The sequence below is a fragment of the Lepidothrix coronata genome, unplaced genomic scaffold (assembly GCF_001604755.1).
Source record: "Lepidothrix coronata isolate B3197 unplaced genomic scaffold, Lepidothrix_coronata-1.0 Scaffold208, whole genome shotgun sequence".
NCBI lineage: Eukaryota > Metazoa > Chordata > Aves > Passeriformes > Pipridae > Lepidothrix > Lepidothrix coronata.
In genome coordinates, this window is record NW_016690388.1 from 935,187 (window position 1) to 950,540 (window position 15,354).

The 15,354-nt window shown below is 38.9% G+C and overlaps 1 protein-coding gene across 1 annotated transcript in view; it reads right to left on the bottom strand.

Annotated features, from left to right (window-relative positions):
• LOC108506150 (potassium voltage-gated channel subfamily KQT member 1-like) overlaps positions 1–15,354 on the bottom strand; it is a 474,960-nt gene that overhangs the window by 380,742 nt on the left and 78,864 nt on the right. The window contains exon 11 of the mRNA XM_017832838.1: positions 7,494–7,608. Within this exon, the coding sequence (XP_017688327.1) occupies positions 7,494–7,608 (115 nt within the window). The remainder of the gene's footprint in view (positions 1–7,493; positions 7,609–15,354) is intronic.

Genomic DNA, 15,354 nt, shown 5'->3' on the forward strand with positions numbered 1-15,354 from the left:
TTTTTCAAGTGCTGAACAATAATTTCAAAAGGGGCATACAGTACCATTTTCTTTGAGCACATCTAATGTAAGCTTTAAGACTTAGCATAAGTTTTACCATTTGTTCCATTCACTTTGTATAAAATTTCTGTGTTAGTGGGCAATGAAGGAAACTAGTAATTTTTCATATCTGCCAATCCTGTGATAAAGTACTTCCACTAGAAAAAAACCCCAAACATCCAGCACTGGTCCTAGACTTGTTTTTAAAGAGAAAATCTAGATTCCAAGGCTATTTATGAACCATCTTCCTTAGAATATAGCTGTGTGGATTCCTAACAGTGGGGGGATTTTACGCTCTAATGAACAGCAGTGCTAAAGGTACCCCCTCAATCTCTGCAGAACCTGGTTCCAATGAATTGGGGAGCAGCTTTGGTGCTCTGTTCTTCTGGGCAGCCTGGACCGAGTACAAACACCAACAGACAAAAATAGCCCCTTTGCTTCATAAGGCCTCAGTCCTCACAGAAGATCCTGCTCCTCATTGATGATTAACTTGTGATAGTCTTTTTGCATCAGGATTCACCACTGATGACACAGAGCAAGGCATTCAGTTGTTCTCACCCTCGGAGCCTCAGTTTCTCCTGTTAGAAGCAAGCGTTTTGAGGTTTGTTTTGCAGCCCTTGCCTTACCTCAGATCTATCTTTTCACCCTTCCTCAGAGTTCATTTGATTGTTTAATAACCACATACTAATGCTGGGTTGTTCTGCTAATCATTTGGCAGATAAGATCTCCCTCGTACAATCTGAGCTGCTTTTGTACTATGAGCTTGAAAGAAAAAAATTGGAGGTGGGAACACTGGATCATAGAATCATAGAATCATAGAATCAGCTGGGTTGGAAGGGACCTCTGAGATCATCAAGCCCAACCCTCGATCCACTACTGCCATGGTTACCAGACCATGGCATTAAGTTCCACATTCAGTCTTATTTTAAAAACCTCCAGGGACGGAGAATCCATCACTTCCCTGGGTAGCCCATTCCAATGTCTGATTACCCTCTCTCTGTAAAGAAATTATTTCTAATATCTAACCTAAACCTCCCCTGGCACAACTTAAGACCATGCCCTCTTGTCTTGCCTGGGAAAGGAGACCAACCCCCACCTGGCTACAACCTCCTTTCAGGGAGTTGTAGGGAGTGATGAGGTCTCCCCTGAGCCTCCTCTTCTCCAGGCTGAACAGCCCCAGCTCCCTCAGCCTCTCCTCATAGGACTTGTGCTCGAGTCCCTTCACCAGCCTTGTTGCCCTCCTCTGGACCTGCTCCAGGACCTCAATGTCCTTCCTGAACTGAGGGGCCCAGATATTGGGTTGCTTCCACATTCAGATCTATATGCTTCTATTACACCATTTTAAGGCCTTAAACTGAAGCAGTGAGCCATTTTCACAGCCACGTTACACAGATTTATGTACTTCTGTTACAGTCCCATGCATTAATACTTTCTAAACTTCTGCATAGAACTGTTTCAGTCAGCTCCTTAATGTGACTTTGTTGTGGACAGAGCCTCAGAGAGAAGAGCAACTGTTGGTCTCACTCTCAACCCGTGAAAAGTAATTAAGAGCCCACTTTCCCCATGGGGAACAGGTGTAGCTCTCGCTGCCCTGGCAGCCTGTTCCAGCTGAAGAGTTATGACTCCAGCTGTTCGGCTGACGGCAATTACCACCGCCGATGGTCATCGTATGTGGATCTCACCTCCTAAAGGTTTCCTCCCCAGAGGGCTGACGTGATGACTGCTGAACTGCAGCATTACCCTGCTTGCTGCTGAGAGACCAGCTGACATTTACCTTTACGTGACCTCAGCGAGCTACACAACACACACTCGACCGCAGTCGCTTAACCGTGCTGACATAAAGGATTTCTAACTTTTGCTTTTCCTTACAGCGTAAAGAGCTTAAAACACCACAGCATTAAACCACAGAACTCTGAAAAACAAAAACAGGATGTCTGCCTCTAAAGCTGGTGCTGTGTGCATTTTTCCTGAGACTTTGCTATCTGGGACCAGATTGATGTAATCTTTCAATGCAGCCTATTGGCCAAATTCTCTCTTTCCTGCTGAAAGGTTAACTCTGGTGTGTATGACAGAAAATATTTTCATGGCCAAGGGTTGTTTTCATCACAATCTGCCTAACAATAAGACCAGCTGGAGATTAAAAAAAAATTAAGGCTTAAAGTTATTTCAGTGGTCTCCTTTACTCTTGCAAAGCTCCAGTGCAGCCAGGTAGAATCTAGGAGAAAAACATCATTTGCACAATTCAACATAAGAACAATGCTATTGTTTCGTCTTCTTCCTCAAGAGTGGATTTTGATACTGCAAGGTTATGTAAGTGCAGGTCTACAGGACTTGTAGGTCCCTTTCAGTGCTCATCTGACCAACTGAGGGCTGACCAAGTTCAGGCATATCATTAAAGGCATTGTCCAAATGCCTCTGAAACACTGACAGGATTGGGACATTGACCACCTCTCTGGAAGCCTGTTCCAGTGTCTGACCACTCTCCCAGTAAAGAAATATTTCCTAATCATAGAATCATTAAGGTTGGAAAAGACCTCCAAGATCAAGTCCAACTTTTGCCTGAACACCAACCTGTCAACTAAACCATCCAGTTGTTTCTTGAACATGTCCAGGGATGGTGACTCCAACATCTCCCTGGGCAGAGGTCATTTTCTCTTGTCCTGTCACTTCTCACCTGGGAGAAGTGATCAACCCCACCTGGATACAACCTCCTTTCAGGTAGTTGTAAAAAGTGATAAAATCCGCACTGAATCTCCTTTTCTCCAGGCTAAATATCCCCAGCTCCCTCAGCTGCTCCTCATATGACTTATCCTAGACATTTCACCAGCTTCATTGCCCTTCTCTGGACATGCTCCAGCACCCTGTCCAGCCCAAACAGCACCTTTGAGATATTCTTATGTGTCCTGTCACCGGATACCAGGGAGAAGAGACCAGCACCTCTCTCACCATCTCCCTTCCTAAGGAAGCTTGAGAGAGCAGGGAGACTGCCCCTCAGCCTCCTTTTCTCCAAACTATCCAAGTCCAAAGTCCTCAGCCTCACAGAATGTACCTATCCCCCAAGACTGTAACTTAACACATGTAAAGCACAACTATAATTTCTGGTTTGAGCCAGCTGTTGGGAGCAGTTGGCCTTAAACGTTTGGACTAGGAAGAAGGACCAAAAATCCACTAAGGTTTGTTGTCCCTGCTCCCATTCCGATGTGTATTTCCCCTCCTTTCTTCTATTTGTTGCTTACCAAATTCACACAAAATTTTGAGATGTTTTCTTTGCATTTTTGTTGTTTATGGACACAGGTAAAGAATGAGTAATCTGCCATCTTGCTAATTTTACAGACCTCAAGAGCATCAGTGCTTTTCCTCAAAGACATTGTTATATACATGATATGTTCATCAAACAGATAAAACAGTCCTGCCAACAATGGAGAGGAGACAAGACTGGAAAAAAAAAAGCAGAAATCACAGCTTGCCACCTGCTTAATAAGTGCTATTTGGAGTAATCTCTTGCCTCTGTCATTAGTAAGCAATCTGTTACAGCAATAAAGGAATTTGTCAGGTATTATTTTTACAAACAGGCCTAATTCTATACCAGCTTCTACGTCCTTCTGTCAGAAAATTTGTGTACATACAGTAGGAAATAAGAGGGGCTTCAAGACATAACATTATGGAGAAAGCAGTGGCATTAGGCATTATGTTGAATTAAGCTGGATGACGGATCCATCTTTAAATTGTTTGATTTTACATGTTTCTCAAGAAAAAAAAATCAGGTAATATAAAGAAAGTGCTTAGGATAGCAAGAAAAAGCAAACTGTTATTCCTAGAGCTGGAAAGTTAATGTTTATCATTCTCAAGATTTAGACCTTCGCTAATGTATAACTTAATTTAGATAGTTACCAATATATGTAGAAGACTAACGCTAAGGATCAAGAAATTTGTGCTGCAATGAAACAAATACAATTGCTATTTTTTTCTAGATTTCAAAGTACAAAGGACCATTTTGCAGGCTCTCTATGCATCTATGGAATCACCTTCTGACTGCTCATCAGAGAACTTGAAAAATTAGGGGGGTAATTACATCAGGCAATGAGGTACTCTAAGCATTTATTGTTAAAAACAGAACTACTCATCAGATGATTGAAATTAACGTTTACTTTAGCTGTCAGATTTGATTAATCTCTAACAACATCATTCTTATTCAACTTTAGACACCTCAGAAGCAGCCAGATTAAAGCAACATAGCTCTACTCAGGTCAGCAGCCCTGAGATTTTTGCCCCTGAGAGGATGGGCCTGAGATACTCAGCAAGAACTTCAAACAGTCACAGAATTACATGTCAAATATGGTGCTTTGGTTCCCTAGCTCAGGCATTTTTTCACATTTTTGCACAGATCACTAGAAACAAACATCATCCCTACTATCTAAAGGATCCAAAGCAGTTATGTTTCTACAAAAAGGTCTCTTAAACTCAATTTTCAAGCTTGGTATTTGGCTTTGATTTTATTGACACCTTCTACTAGGATAACATATCTTCTCTAAGCTTGCATGGATCACTAACATCAGAATTCCAATACTGGATGTATCAACCATGGAGACCTGGGAAGTGCTGCAACCCATCGAACAGGTTTGCTTTCACTCAAAACATCTTAAACAGTAACATCCCAGTTTTCAACCAGCCTAATGGGTTTTGCCAAGCAACCACTTTAATTATAAACTTGATGCAGACGTGGTGCAGATTGATGCAAGAGAAGTTTCTCTAAAGGCTCAAGGGTAGGAACTCTCTTCTCCTGAGACAATGCGTGCCCTTCCCACCCAAAGAAGGGAGTTTTGAAGAGAGTATGGCCTAAAGTAAAGGTTACTGTCACCAGAGAACATCTCTCCTATCATTGGTCCAGCAGAGTGGATTTCAGAAGAATCTATTGCTCACATTACAGAAAAAAAAAAAAACCTCAAAACATTACCTGACATTTCATGTTTAATAATCAACACAGCAGCTTAGAAGTTTGAAAAATGACCAGTTACTGGCTTTGAAAGAAAGCCCATAAGACTTATTGAAGGCAAAGAAAACTTCGCCTTTTGGCAGCTTGACAAAGTCAAACTTGAGTCCGCAAAGTGCTCTACATGAAACTGTTGTCGTCATCAAAGGATACTGTCATTAACTGCTACATGAAAGCCACATTTTCACTTATTTTCCAAGCTGAGAAGGCTCATAGTATGTACATATATATATATATATATATATGTATATATACACACCCCTTTGGCTAAATTCTACTCTTGGAAGTATTTTTGTCTAATCATTGACTGCTTTTGTGAGTCTAGGATGAAAATTTGTTGCACTAGTTAAGTGAAAAGCAAAGGCCATGCTGTTTTGGAAAGCTCACACACCAAAGGAAGTGTAACACACACAAAGACTTACCTGCTTACACTTCTGCTAAAAGACAAGATAAATAATTATGCTAAGTATATCTAATGTTGATGTAGGTGCATATCAAGTAAATACAGTGTTAATATCTTATTGTTTGCAATAGAATTAGCAGTTTAAAACCAAGATCCATAAATATACCATGCTCTGTGCTCCTCTAATGAAGGTCACATTTTGAATAATTAAATACTACATTTCTGCTCAAGAATCAGGACAACTCTTAAATGAATCCTACTAGGTAGAACTGCACACAGAAAATGAGATGATCAGTGAAAGAGGTGAAAACTGGCAAGTTTGACTTTAGAACCATAAAGCTACATATGATGTTTTGATTTCATTTTTACATGGCACCTTTTAACTTTATATTACATCTATAATTTTTGGCCTTATATATTCTGTACATTTGAGGTTTATTACAAATATTCAGAAATTAAAAATTATGCATACTTTATCTATGGTCAGCCTTAGAACATAAAAATCATTAATTTAGCAATATTCAGTTGCAAGATCATTCTGTTGACATCCACATCATTAGAAATTAATGATTTAATAGTATATTACTTTAAATCTCTCCCCACTTTAGGTGGTTTTTTTGCATTTGTGCATTTGGTGAGCTTTCTGCTATTCTTTTTCTTACTTTCCCCACAAGAGAGAAATGAACTAATATGAACTAAAACCACAGGTATAGTTTGCAAGGTGCACTACACAAAACAACACAAAATACCTCAATTTTTTTCATGCACTAAACAGTAGAAATAAGATTAGAACTGTTTTTTTTAATGTAAAACCCTGTGTTTGTACCACAATGATTAAAAAAAAAAAACAAAGCCAAACCAAAACCAACCAATTCAAATAGAAAAATTTATAATTCTGATTTGAAAGCAGATCCAAAATATAACATGTTGGGAAACTAAAAGCACCAGGATATCCAGTAGGAAAGCAGAGTATAGTTACTATAGATGTAGCAGACACATCATCTGTATGAATTACCTGGGGAGAAAGTAACCATATGATGTGAAAGAAAACATCTTGAAACCAATCATTCTGTACAATGGAATCATTGCTTTCAAATTCATCCTGAACACCATTGTTGATATTTTTCCCTATCGGAAGGCAAGCAACAATTTTTGTTGTTTCTTTTCTTTCCTTCAGTCTCAGATATTTACTTGAGCTGACTCAAGAGCTCTACACACCATCATCATTTGTACCAGTTTCTGCATGTGAGATAAAGTATTAGTATGATACCTGGATGCTCTGGTACATCCAGGCCTTGCTCTATGTTTTAATGTTCTGCTTTACATTTGAAATTTACTCTAGAATCCTCATCCCCAAAACTGGACATGTACATTACAGAGCAAAAGAGTGAAGGTCACTCAAAATCCTGCCAAAACACAATATGGAGGTGTCCTGCATGAAGATACTATCATATTTATTTCAAGAAATACATATTTGCTAAATTAAATAAAAGTAACAATTCAGACACTGCAGTGAACTACCTGATAATGGGCATTTTCTGTCCTGGATAATTTAGAGACCTGCAGCATCGCCTCAATAATTTTACTTTCATATTTGTGAAACTTTGTTTCCTTAAAAGTGCACCTGCTTTATAAAAATATTACACATAATGTAGCCTTTCTATTTTCAGGTTGTATCTACAAATGATGACTTAATTTATGTTTCCAATCAATTCATATTAGAAGTGCTTTAGAGCTTAAACTGATGCAGAATTCTACAAAGTATAAAACTACCTGCAAAGCTCAATCTCAGGAACTCTATCAGCTACCTTAAAATGTAAAACAATAAAGACACAGAGCTGTGTGCACGGTGCTGATTTTTCCAAGTGTCTTGAATACTTCTGTTAACCTTGAGGCTAAACTTGCATTTTGTAGAAATGTTCACGTTTAGTTAAATAAGATCAAGCTCGTAATCACTTCAAGTGCAGCCAGCCAAAGAATAATACTTTTATGTAGCGACAAGTCTCCCTCCCTATTCATGAGCATTTATATTATCAATTAAAGAGCTCTTGTTCCACTTACTGTGCCACATCGGATACAGCTGGCAGGGGAGACTCTTCCGATACAAGGTCAATGTCATCAGTGAAACTGTTGGCCCGTGACATGTCTTGGGTGTTCCCTTCTAAACGTCCTTTCACTGCACAAAGAATTCAAAGAAATCATAGTACATTAGGGAGACAACATACACAAGCTCTTCCCATGGCTTGAGATACTGTGCAGCAGATTAAAGAAATGGCTCTAATATGAGACATATGTTTCTTTTTCATCAGAATCAGTAAAGTCAATGCTTACAATGTATGCCATACAAAAATACATATGTGCATATATACAGTTCAAACACAGAGGAACCTCTTACAGGAAAGGCTTGTCTTCTTGAGGGCTGTCTCCCTGTGAACACAAATTCGCTATATCCACAAATATCAACGTGGGCATAACAACAGAAACAATCAGCCTTTCATTTCCTCACTACCATTTGATACATATGCTTTAATTTCCCTAGAACCATTCTTTAAAATGTTATTGCTATGATCATATAAACAGAATACTTGAAACTTAAGTGCTGTTTGGTCACTATATTTGAGGGCATTCAAAAATTCTCCTAGGAACCAGGGAAGAGCCTCAGGTGTTTGAATGCAGTTGGCTCCACAGAATAACCATGATGGATACAAAGCTGTGGTGCAGCCCAGCTTATGTTCCAAGCATAGCAAGGGTACAAGTTTCATTACAGGTTTGGAAAACATATGATGGCCAATTAATGGAGTTTGCTCAGAAACTGCAAAAGTCAGACAAGTGCAGCCAGCCCTGTAACTGATAAAACCTGATGTTTTATAAAGCTCTAGCCTCAAAACTCATTTCCCTCAAGGGCTGACTTCACCATAAATGTGCAGTAAACACATACCCACCTTTCTGAGTTCAGCTGCATCAATATTCAAAAGCCATTTCTGCTTTAAGGTATCTTCAACGTCTTTTCCTGTATTTACTTCATTCAAAGGCTATTACGGATATCTAGCTTAAGTTGGTGTGATCTAAAATAGCAATTTTATTCATGATTACTCACACTTTCTAAGGAAGTTACCTATAAATTTTAATCCTTGAAAGCTTGGCAGATACAGTTACGAGCTGGCAGAGTATCTCGGAAAATGGATAGGATGGCACATATAAATTCAAGGGGGGAAAGAAATGTTTGTGTGTTGGAGGAATCACTAAAAGTAAGTGTCAAAAAAGTAGTGTCACTTGCATAGGCTGTGATGGGAAAGAAGAAGAAAACAACCCATATGGCAGAAATAAAAAAGTTTTCCTCCTAGAAAACAAAATCTTTTAAGTCTTAAGTTACTTCCAGAACAACACTTTGGCTGGACTGCATTCAAGCTAAATACTAAAAACTATACAACATCAGAGCTTACTATTGGAAGAGACATAATGTAAGTGGCAAGCAGTGAAAATTAAGTCTGTGGAGTGGAATTATCAAATAGCATAACTGAACACTGCTAAAGGACATAAAGTTACAAGGCTATTTTATTTACATCTGCTGCATTTAATCACAAATAAACTATGTGTTTACCAAAACTTCCTGGCACTGGGAACATGAACTTCTGTGCTTTTCCAGCATGACTGAAACACTTTGTCTGTTCTAGGGGAGCTTTATTTTGTGAGACCTGCCAGTTCTGCCCCTGTTCTGATAAGACACTTTTCCTGTAAGAAGTGTAGTCTTATTTTCAGACAAAGTCTTGAAATATATAGATCCAATATCTGACGTATTGCTTTGGGAAGCACCAGTCTCTAAAGAAGTAACATGGCACATGATCACATCTGCAAAATTAAACTGGGGGAGTTTTGGCTTCAACTACACTAAGGTTTACCTCACAGAAAGCTTGCAGAATTTGAGAGTCAGCTGAGGCAGAGTTAAGCTACTGTGCCTATATAAGGCACATCAAATTAAAAGGAAAACTCTGTGTTGCTATCAATTCCTACTACACAATTAATTGCTGAAAGGGTAGGAGAAGGACCTATTAAAGTCATGGCAATTTGCCTTCTTTATAGCACAGGAGAGATATTAAAATTACTGCAATGCATTTGTCATGATAAGTAGTAGGATTTTATTTTAGTTTTGTCATTTTAAAGGTTTGGTCCATATTGCCTTATCAAGCTTCTCTCTGACTCATCACACTGCTGTTTGCAATCTGCATACATGGGCCCTTAAAAACCAGAAAACCCTGATTGTTTACATTTGGCTTGCTAATTCCTTTTCTGAGAAGTGTTCACAATGGCTCTTGCTCCACACCATGGTAGTTGTGAGAAAGGGGGGACAAATGCAACGAGTTCTGAAACCTTCACTTCCTCCTGATTCCCGTGTGCTGTGCTGAGCAGCTCTGCTGTTTCCGTAGGGTGCACCTGGAACCTGCTTTTCTGACCAGGGACCTTCTGAGAGATGTGGAATATCATTAACAACCTCAACCAGGGCTTGGTTACCCACACAAGCAGGGAAAGTTCTATTCTGTCTTTATATAAGGCAAAAGCATTCAAGTTTTCTCTTTGGTGAAGACCTTGCTGTGATTATCTGTGATGGTCTCATCCCACAAGTAGTACACATACAATTCATTCCTACAAGCATTTGGGGAAAGACAGTTGTGGGGTTATATACTTTATACGAACAGGAGTTCTGTAACACATACTCCATAGTTCATTTTATCAGTTGATTGTGTATTTAAGTCCACAAAATAGTACCTGGGTCATGTCTCAAAGATTGCCTCACTGCTTCCTCTCTCCCCTCCCACACTTCCATGGCCAGGTCTGTGGACAGAACAATTTTTGCCATTTTGCTTACAGATTAGATTTCTCTCAAAAACCTGTCTCCAGCTTACGTAAGTATTAAGAGAAAGAAGAGCTACTCACAGAAGTGCTGCTCTTAAACGTCAAGTTAAAGTAGAAATCACAGCTCATAATATTTGGATGGTGATATTATAAGATTCCCTACTGCTCTCAGAGCCACTTGACTCAATTCAGAGTAAGTTCAGGCTTGTCTTTTGTGAAGTATTAAACCACCACAAGAGAATACCTGTTTTATCCTTGTAACCCTAATAAAAGTTATTTAATGCTGAATCCCTTCATGTTTTTATCACTGGTTAATTCTATGTGTTTCTGTTTTAAGATATTAACTCATTAATAATGGTTCTGGTCCATAAATTAACATTAATGGTAAATGCATGTAATATGTTCCCTTTTCTAAATATCTTCTGTCCTGAAAGTGACTGTTTTAGTTGTGAGTAGTTTTCTTATCTGAAACACTCTTTCTAGAACCAACTTGGTTTTCGAAGTTAACTCACTTTCCCTGAGTGACCTTCCAAAAATCATTTAGACAGCAATGTACAGTCATAAATCAAAATTCCCAAATCACACTAAAAGGAACATTTTTTTTCCTAATGTCAAGAACCCATAAGCTCCTGAGCAATAAAGTGATTCATAATAATCATTCATGATAATGCTTTGAGGAAATACGGAGCATTAAAATACATTCAACGCATGGCAGCGATGCTTTGAATTTTATTTCTGGAAAGTCGTAAGGTCCAGCTACTACATATGGTAAGTTTGTAACAGCTGCAGTTCAAGCCAGAACAACTATATCTTCCCTCTCTATATTTATTTTAATAAGCTTTTTTTTTCCAAACTGACTTTATGGGAATTAATGCCTAATGTTTGTGCTGCAGAACAGTAATCAGGAGAGACAAGGAAATGTGAAGAGGCAAGAGAAGAGGAGCCACCCTTCTTTCCACGTGTTACTACTCACAATATGAAGAAGCTCTACTTATTTCATTATAAAATATATAATATTTTCTGAGCATGAACAGTTGGAAGCAGCAAGTTGGAAATACAGAACGGTGTCTACCACAGTACAAAAACTAGTGAATGCCATGACCCAAGTAATCCCTGAAGCAGCTCAACTAATCAAATGAAACAGTCAAAAGAAAGCTAAGTTTCATATACCTCTAATTTCAGTGTCAGTTTCTAAAATGGTAAAATCTTATAATAAACACATCAAAACATAACCCAGAGATGTTTTAGTAATGATGTTTGGCCTTATCTAACCTCAGATTCCTTATCTATATTACACTAACTCCTGTCTTTGCAATATGGGGAAAAAGAGTTCCCAGTATACAACTGCAACAGAAAACATGACTGCACATGGTTCTCATTGCCATGGTCATTCTCAAACAGGCAGTGCCTACTAAAAGCAGGACAAAACAACACAGAAGATTTTGCACTAGTCTCTTCTCAGATAAAGAAGGTGAAAACCAGAAAAAGCAGGTCTCTTCTCCTGCAAATAATTCCAACCTACTCTTTTTATTACAAGTTTTTTTCATCTTCACAAGAAAGAACACCCAATTCAGCAAATTGAAAGGTGACTTGTACCATTCCGACATAGTCTACTTTATAAAAGTCTGCAGAGTATTGCAGTGGCTGCTTACATTATATAGAAGAGTACCTGCAGTTGCTCCTCCCAGGAGTACAAACACCAAAAAATTTGAACAAAAGGAGATATCTGCAAATTAAACCCGGAAAACACAGGCACACGTATAGAAAAGGACAGTAAATTTGAGACGGTTTTACATAAAACAGTTCCTGTCACAAGAATATCTACTTCTCAAATTGTTAAGTAATAAATCTCATGAAAACAACACAAAGTACCTGATGTCAGGGGAGAGCTCACACAGCAGATGAATAAACTAAACCTGTGTCCACAGCAGTAGAAAAATTCATGTATAGAGAATGCTGGTGAGGATATAACCCTGCTAGATGAAATGGGGGATGGGGGAGGCCTTCTCTGTTTATCTTGGGGTTTTGTTTGTAACCAACCAAGGTAAAACATCCAAGTTTAAGAAACCAAAAACAAATGCCACTGTTTCCCTTCAGTCTTTTCATCACTTTCAGATCAGAAGCTGTCAAAACAATCTCTTTCACAATGCCAGGCTGCACTACTCAATGTAACAAATATATGTGAAGTAAACATGTGATTTGATTTCATATGTAAGGCTGCACCTCAACAGAAAATCCTTGGGATGATTATGCTTCCTTTATCCAAAAGGAGGAACTACCTGCGAGGTCACAGCATTATGTCTCATTGGCTTTCTTGTGGCAGGAACTCAGATCACCTCACTAAAAAATACTCACAGTATTTTTAAAGCTGTAGAGAGGCAAACTGCTCTCAGTCTAGGCCCCAAACATTTCCAAATCCTTACTTTTCTCAGAAAAAAAAAGGAAACTTAACAGCTTAAGAAGCCCAAGGGGCCCGTAAGTGTCAGGCACCTGACCACCAGCCCGATTTTAAAAACCTCTTCACCTGGCTTTTATTATTATACATCTCAGCAGGCAAATGGCCTTCAAGCTCACCTGAGGAGTCATGTTGAAGAATATGGCAAAACATATCATTAGCATAGACTGAATCACTTCTTTACAAAGTTATGAAAGCTTTGCTCCATTTCTGTTGTGGAGCTACAGTAGTGATAGGAGTGTACTACTCTAAATAAGGCAAGGATATTTTTATTTTAGGTTTCTGTAGAACTGCTACAAATCTGAGCATCTGAAGCTGGGTTTTAAATCCTTACTATATACTCATTTGTAAATCATCTGCAAATGCCAGATACTCAGATTGTCCCATATACAACTCTTAGAGCTACAAGTGCCCAATATAGTTAAAAAAGCCAAGCCACTTTCTCTACCTAATTTTAGGCAGCTAAATGTATTGTCATTAGAGATGTTGCTGATACTGCAATTCTTGTATATTCTCCTGAATTTGATTTTGTTCCCAGAAGACCTGCAGAATCAGACCGGAATGAACTAAGCAGTGGTTTGGTAGCAGAACAGAAATAAAAGAGCACCTGAAAAAGTGAATTGAGGAATAAGAATAAATTTGTATTTGCTGCAAACATGTTGCTAACTATATGCAAAAAGTGCTGTGCACTATAACTGCTGTACTTAGCTACATGTTCAGCTGCAAGTGTTTTAGATAAACTTCAACATCTGGTTTCCTGTGTATCTGATTTGAAACAATCAGCACTCAAAATGCACTAATGCTGACTTTATTTGTTGTACATTCTTTTGTTTAGATAAGCCTGCAGGCCAAATTACATACTGACTTACACCCCATGGAACTCAATCACTCATTACATGTCTAATGGGACAGCACAAAGATGTACATGAATACCAACACATCATTCAAAATCACAAAGGCATGTAGTACTGGAAAACATGCAGAGAGAAAACAAGGAAACATACTTTAGAATGTATATGAGGATGCTGACATCTACCCAATTGCCTGAACATCCTTTTCAGACCTACCAAACAAGAAGGATGTAACACATTGACCAAAACCAAAAGTACCAAAACAAAAAAACAAATCCACAAAACCAACATTTTCTACAGCATCATAACTTATATCTCTACTTTACAATAAGTACATTCAGCACTTCTTTAAATGAAGTGTATCAGCCTAAAGCATATAGCTGAATATTTTGTACAAAATTACTTGTAGAGTGAGCAAGTGTCCATACTGCTGAATCTGTGCAGTGTTTGGCATTAACTGACAAGCAGATTTGTTGACAGATTCAGAAAGTGGTCAGGGACCAATTGCACAAAGAGCTGCAAGTATCTCCTCATGCACAGATAGGACCTGTCAGAAGAGAATTGGAGATTAATGGAGCACAGTAGAGAAGCCTGCAGTGCTAGTGTCACTCACTATCTGTTCAGATAGCAAGCTGTGTTCTCCAATGGGCACAGTTCACTCTCTTTCAAAACCAGTAAGCACAGATTTTCCTTGCCAATTTAATCTGAGCAAATTTATTATTTTAGAATGTCTATTGACTCTGCTGTGATTGACTGTGCTGTGATAAAAGCATTAATAAAAACATGGAACTAAATGGCAAAGAAAAGCTACTAATCTAGGTATTTAACTTTTGTATTTCTGGCTGCATTATCCCCAGGATTGTTTTTCAGTTTTCCTCATGGGAATGACTCACAATAAAAAGCCAGAGGAAGCATTTTTCAGTTCCTTGTCAAAGTACCAAGCTAAAATTTGTTCCAAGAAAAAGTCAGATGTGATTTATTTTTTTTTAAACAGTGCTAAATGCAGCTAGCTTGAGCAAGCTGTAGTCGTGCTATAATCATTTAGTCACAGGGCCATAAAGATGAAGAGAGGGCTGGAGCAAAGGCAGGCTGAAAGAGCTGGGGCTGTTCAGCCTGAAGAAGAGAAGGCTCCAGGGAGACCTCCCTGTGGCCTTCCAGTACCTAAAGGGCCTTATAAAAAGGGAGGAAGAGAGACTTTTTATGCAGGCACATAGTGACAGAACAAGGGTCAATGGTTTAAACTGTAAGAAGGCAGGTTTAGATTAGATAATAGAAAGAAATTGTTTACTGTGAGGGTGGTGAGGCCCTGGCACAGGTTGCCCAGAGAAGCTGTGGCTGCCCCATCCCTGGAAGTGTCCAAGGCCAGGCTGGATGGGGCTCTGAGCAACCTGGGACAGTGGAAGGTGTCCCTGCCCATGGCAGGTCCCTTCCAATCCAAACCATTTTGGATTTTCTACTCTGTTTGGTTGAATAGGATGGAGGGCAAAAGTTCTGTTGTAAGAGGTAGAGGCTTTAAGGGCATGTTACACATATGCATGGAAAAAGATATGTGGCTGGCAGAGTTCTACTTACTCCTGAAATGCCATATCCTTTCTCCTATGAAAGGCAGAGGGGGAAGCATCCAGGCAGGTGGACCATACACCTTGTCACATAGTAGATGTTCATATTATTGTCCAACATGCACTATAGAATCATGGTTTGGGTTGGAAGGGACCAAAGACCAGGACAACAGAGAAAGAGGCAGTTTATAACTGAATCCTAGAGG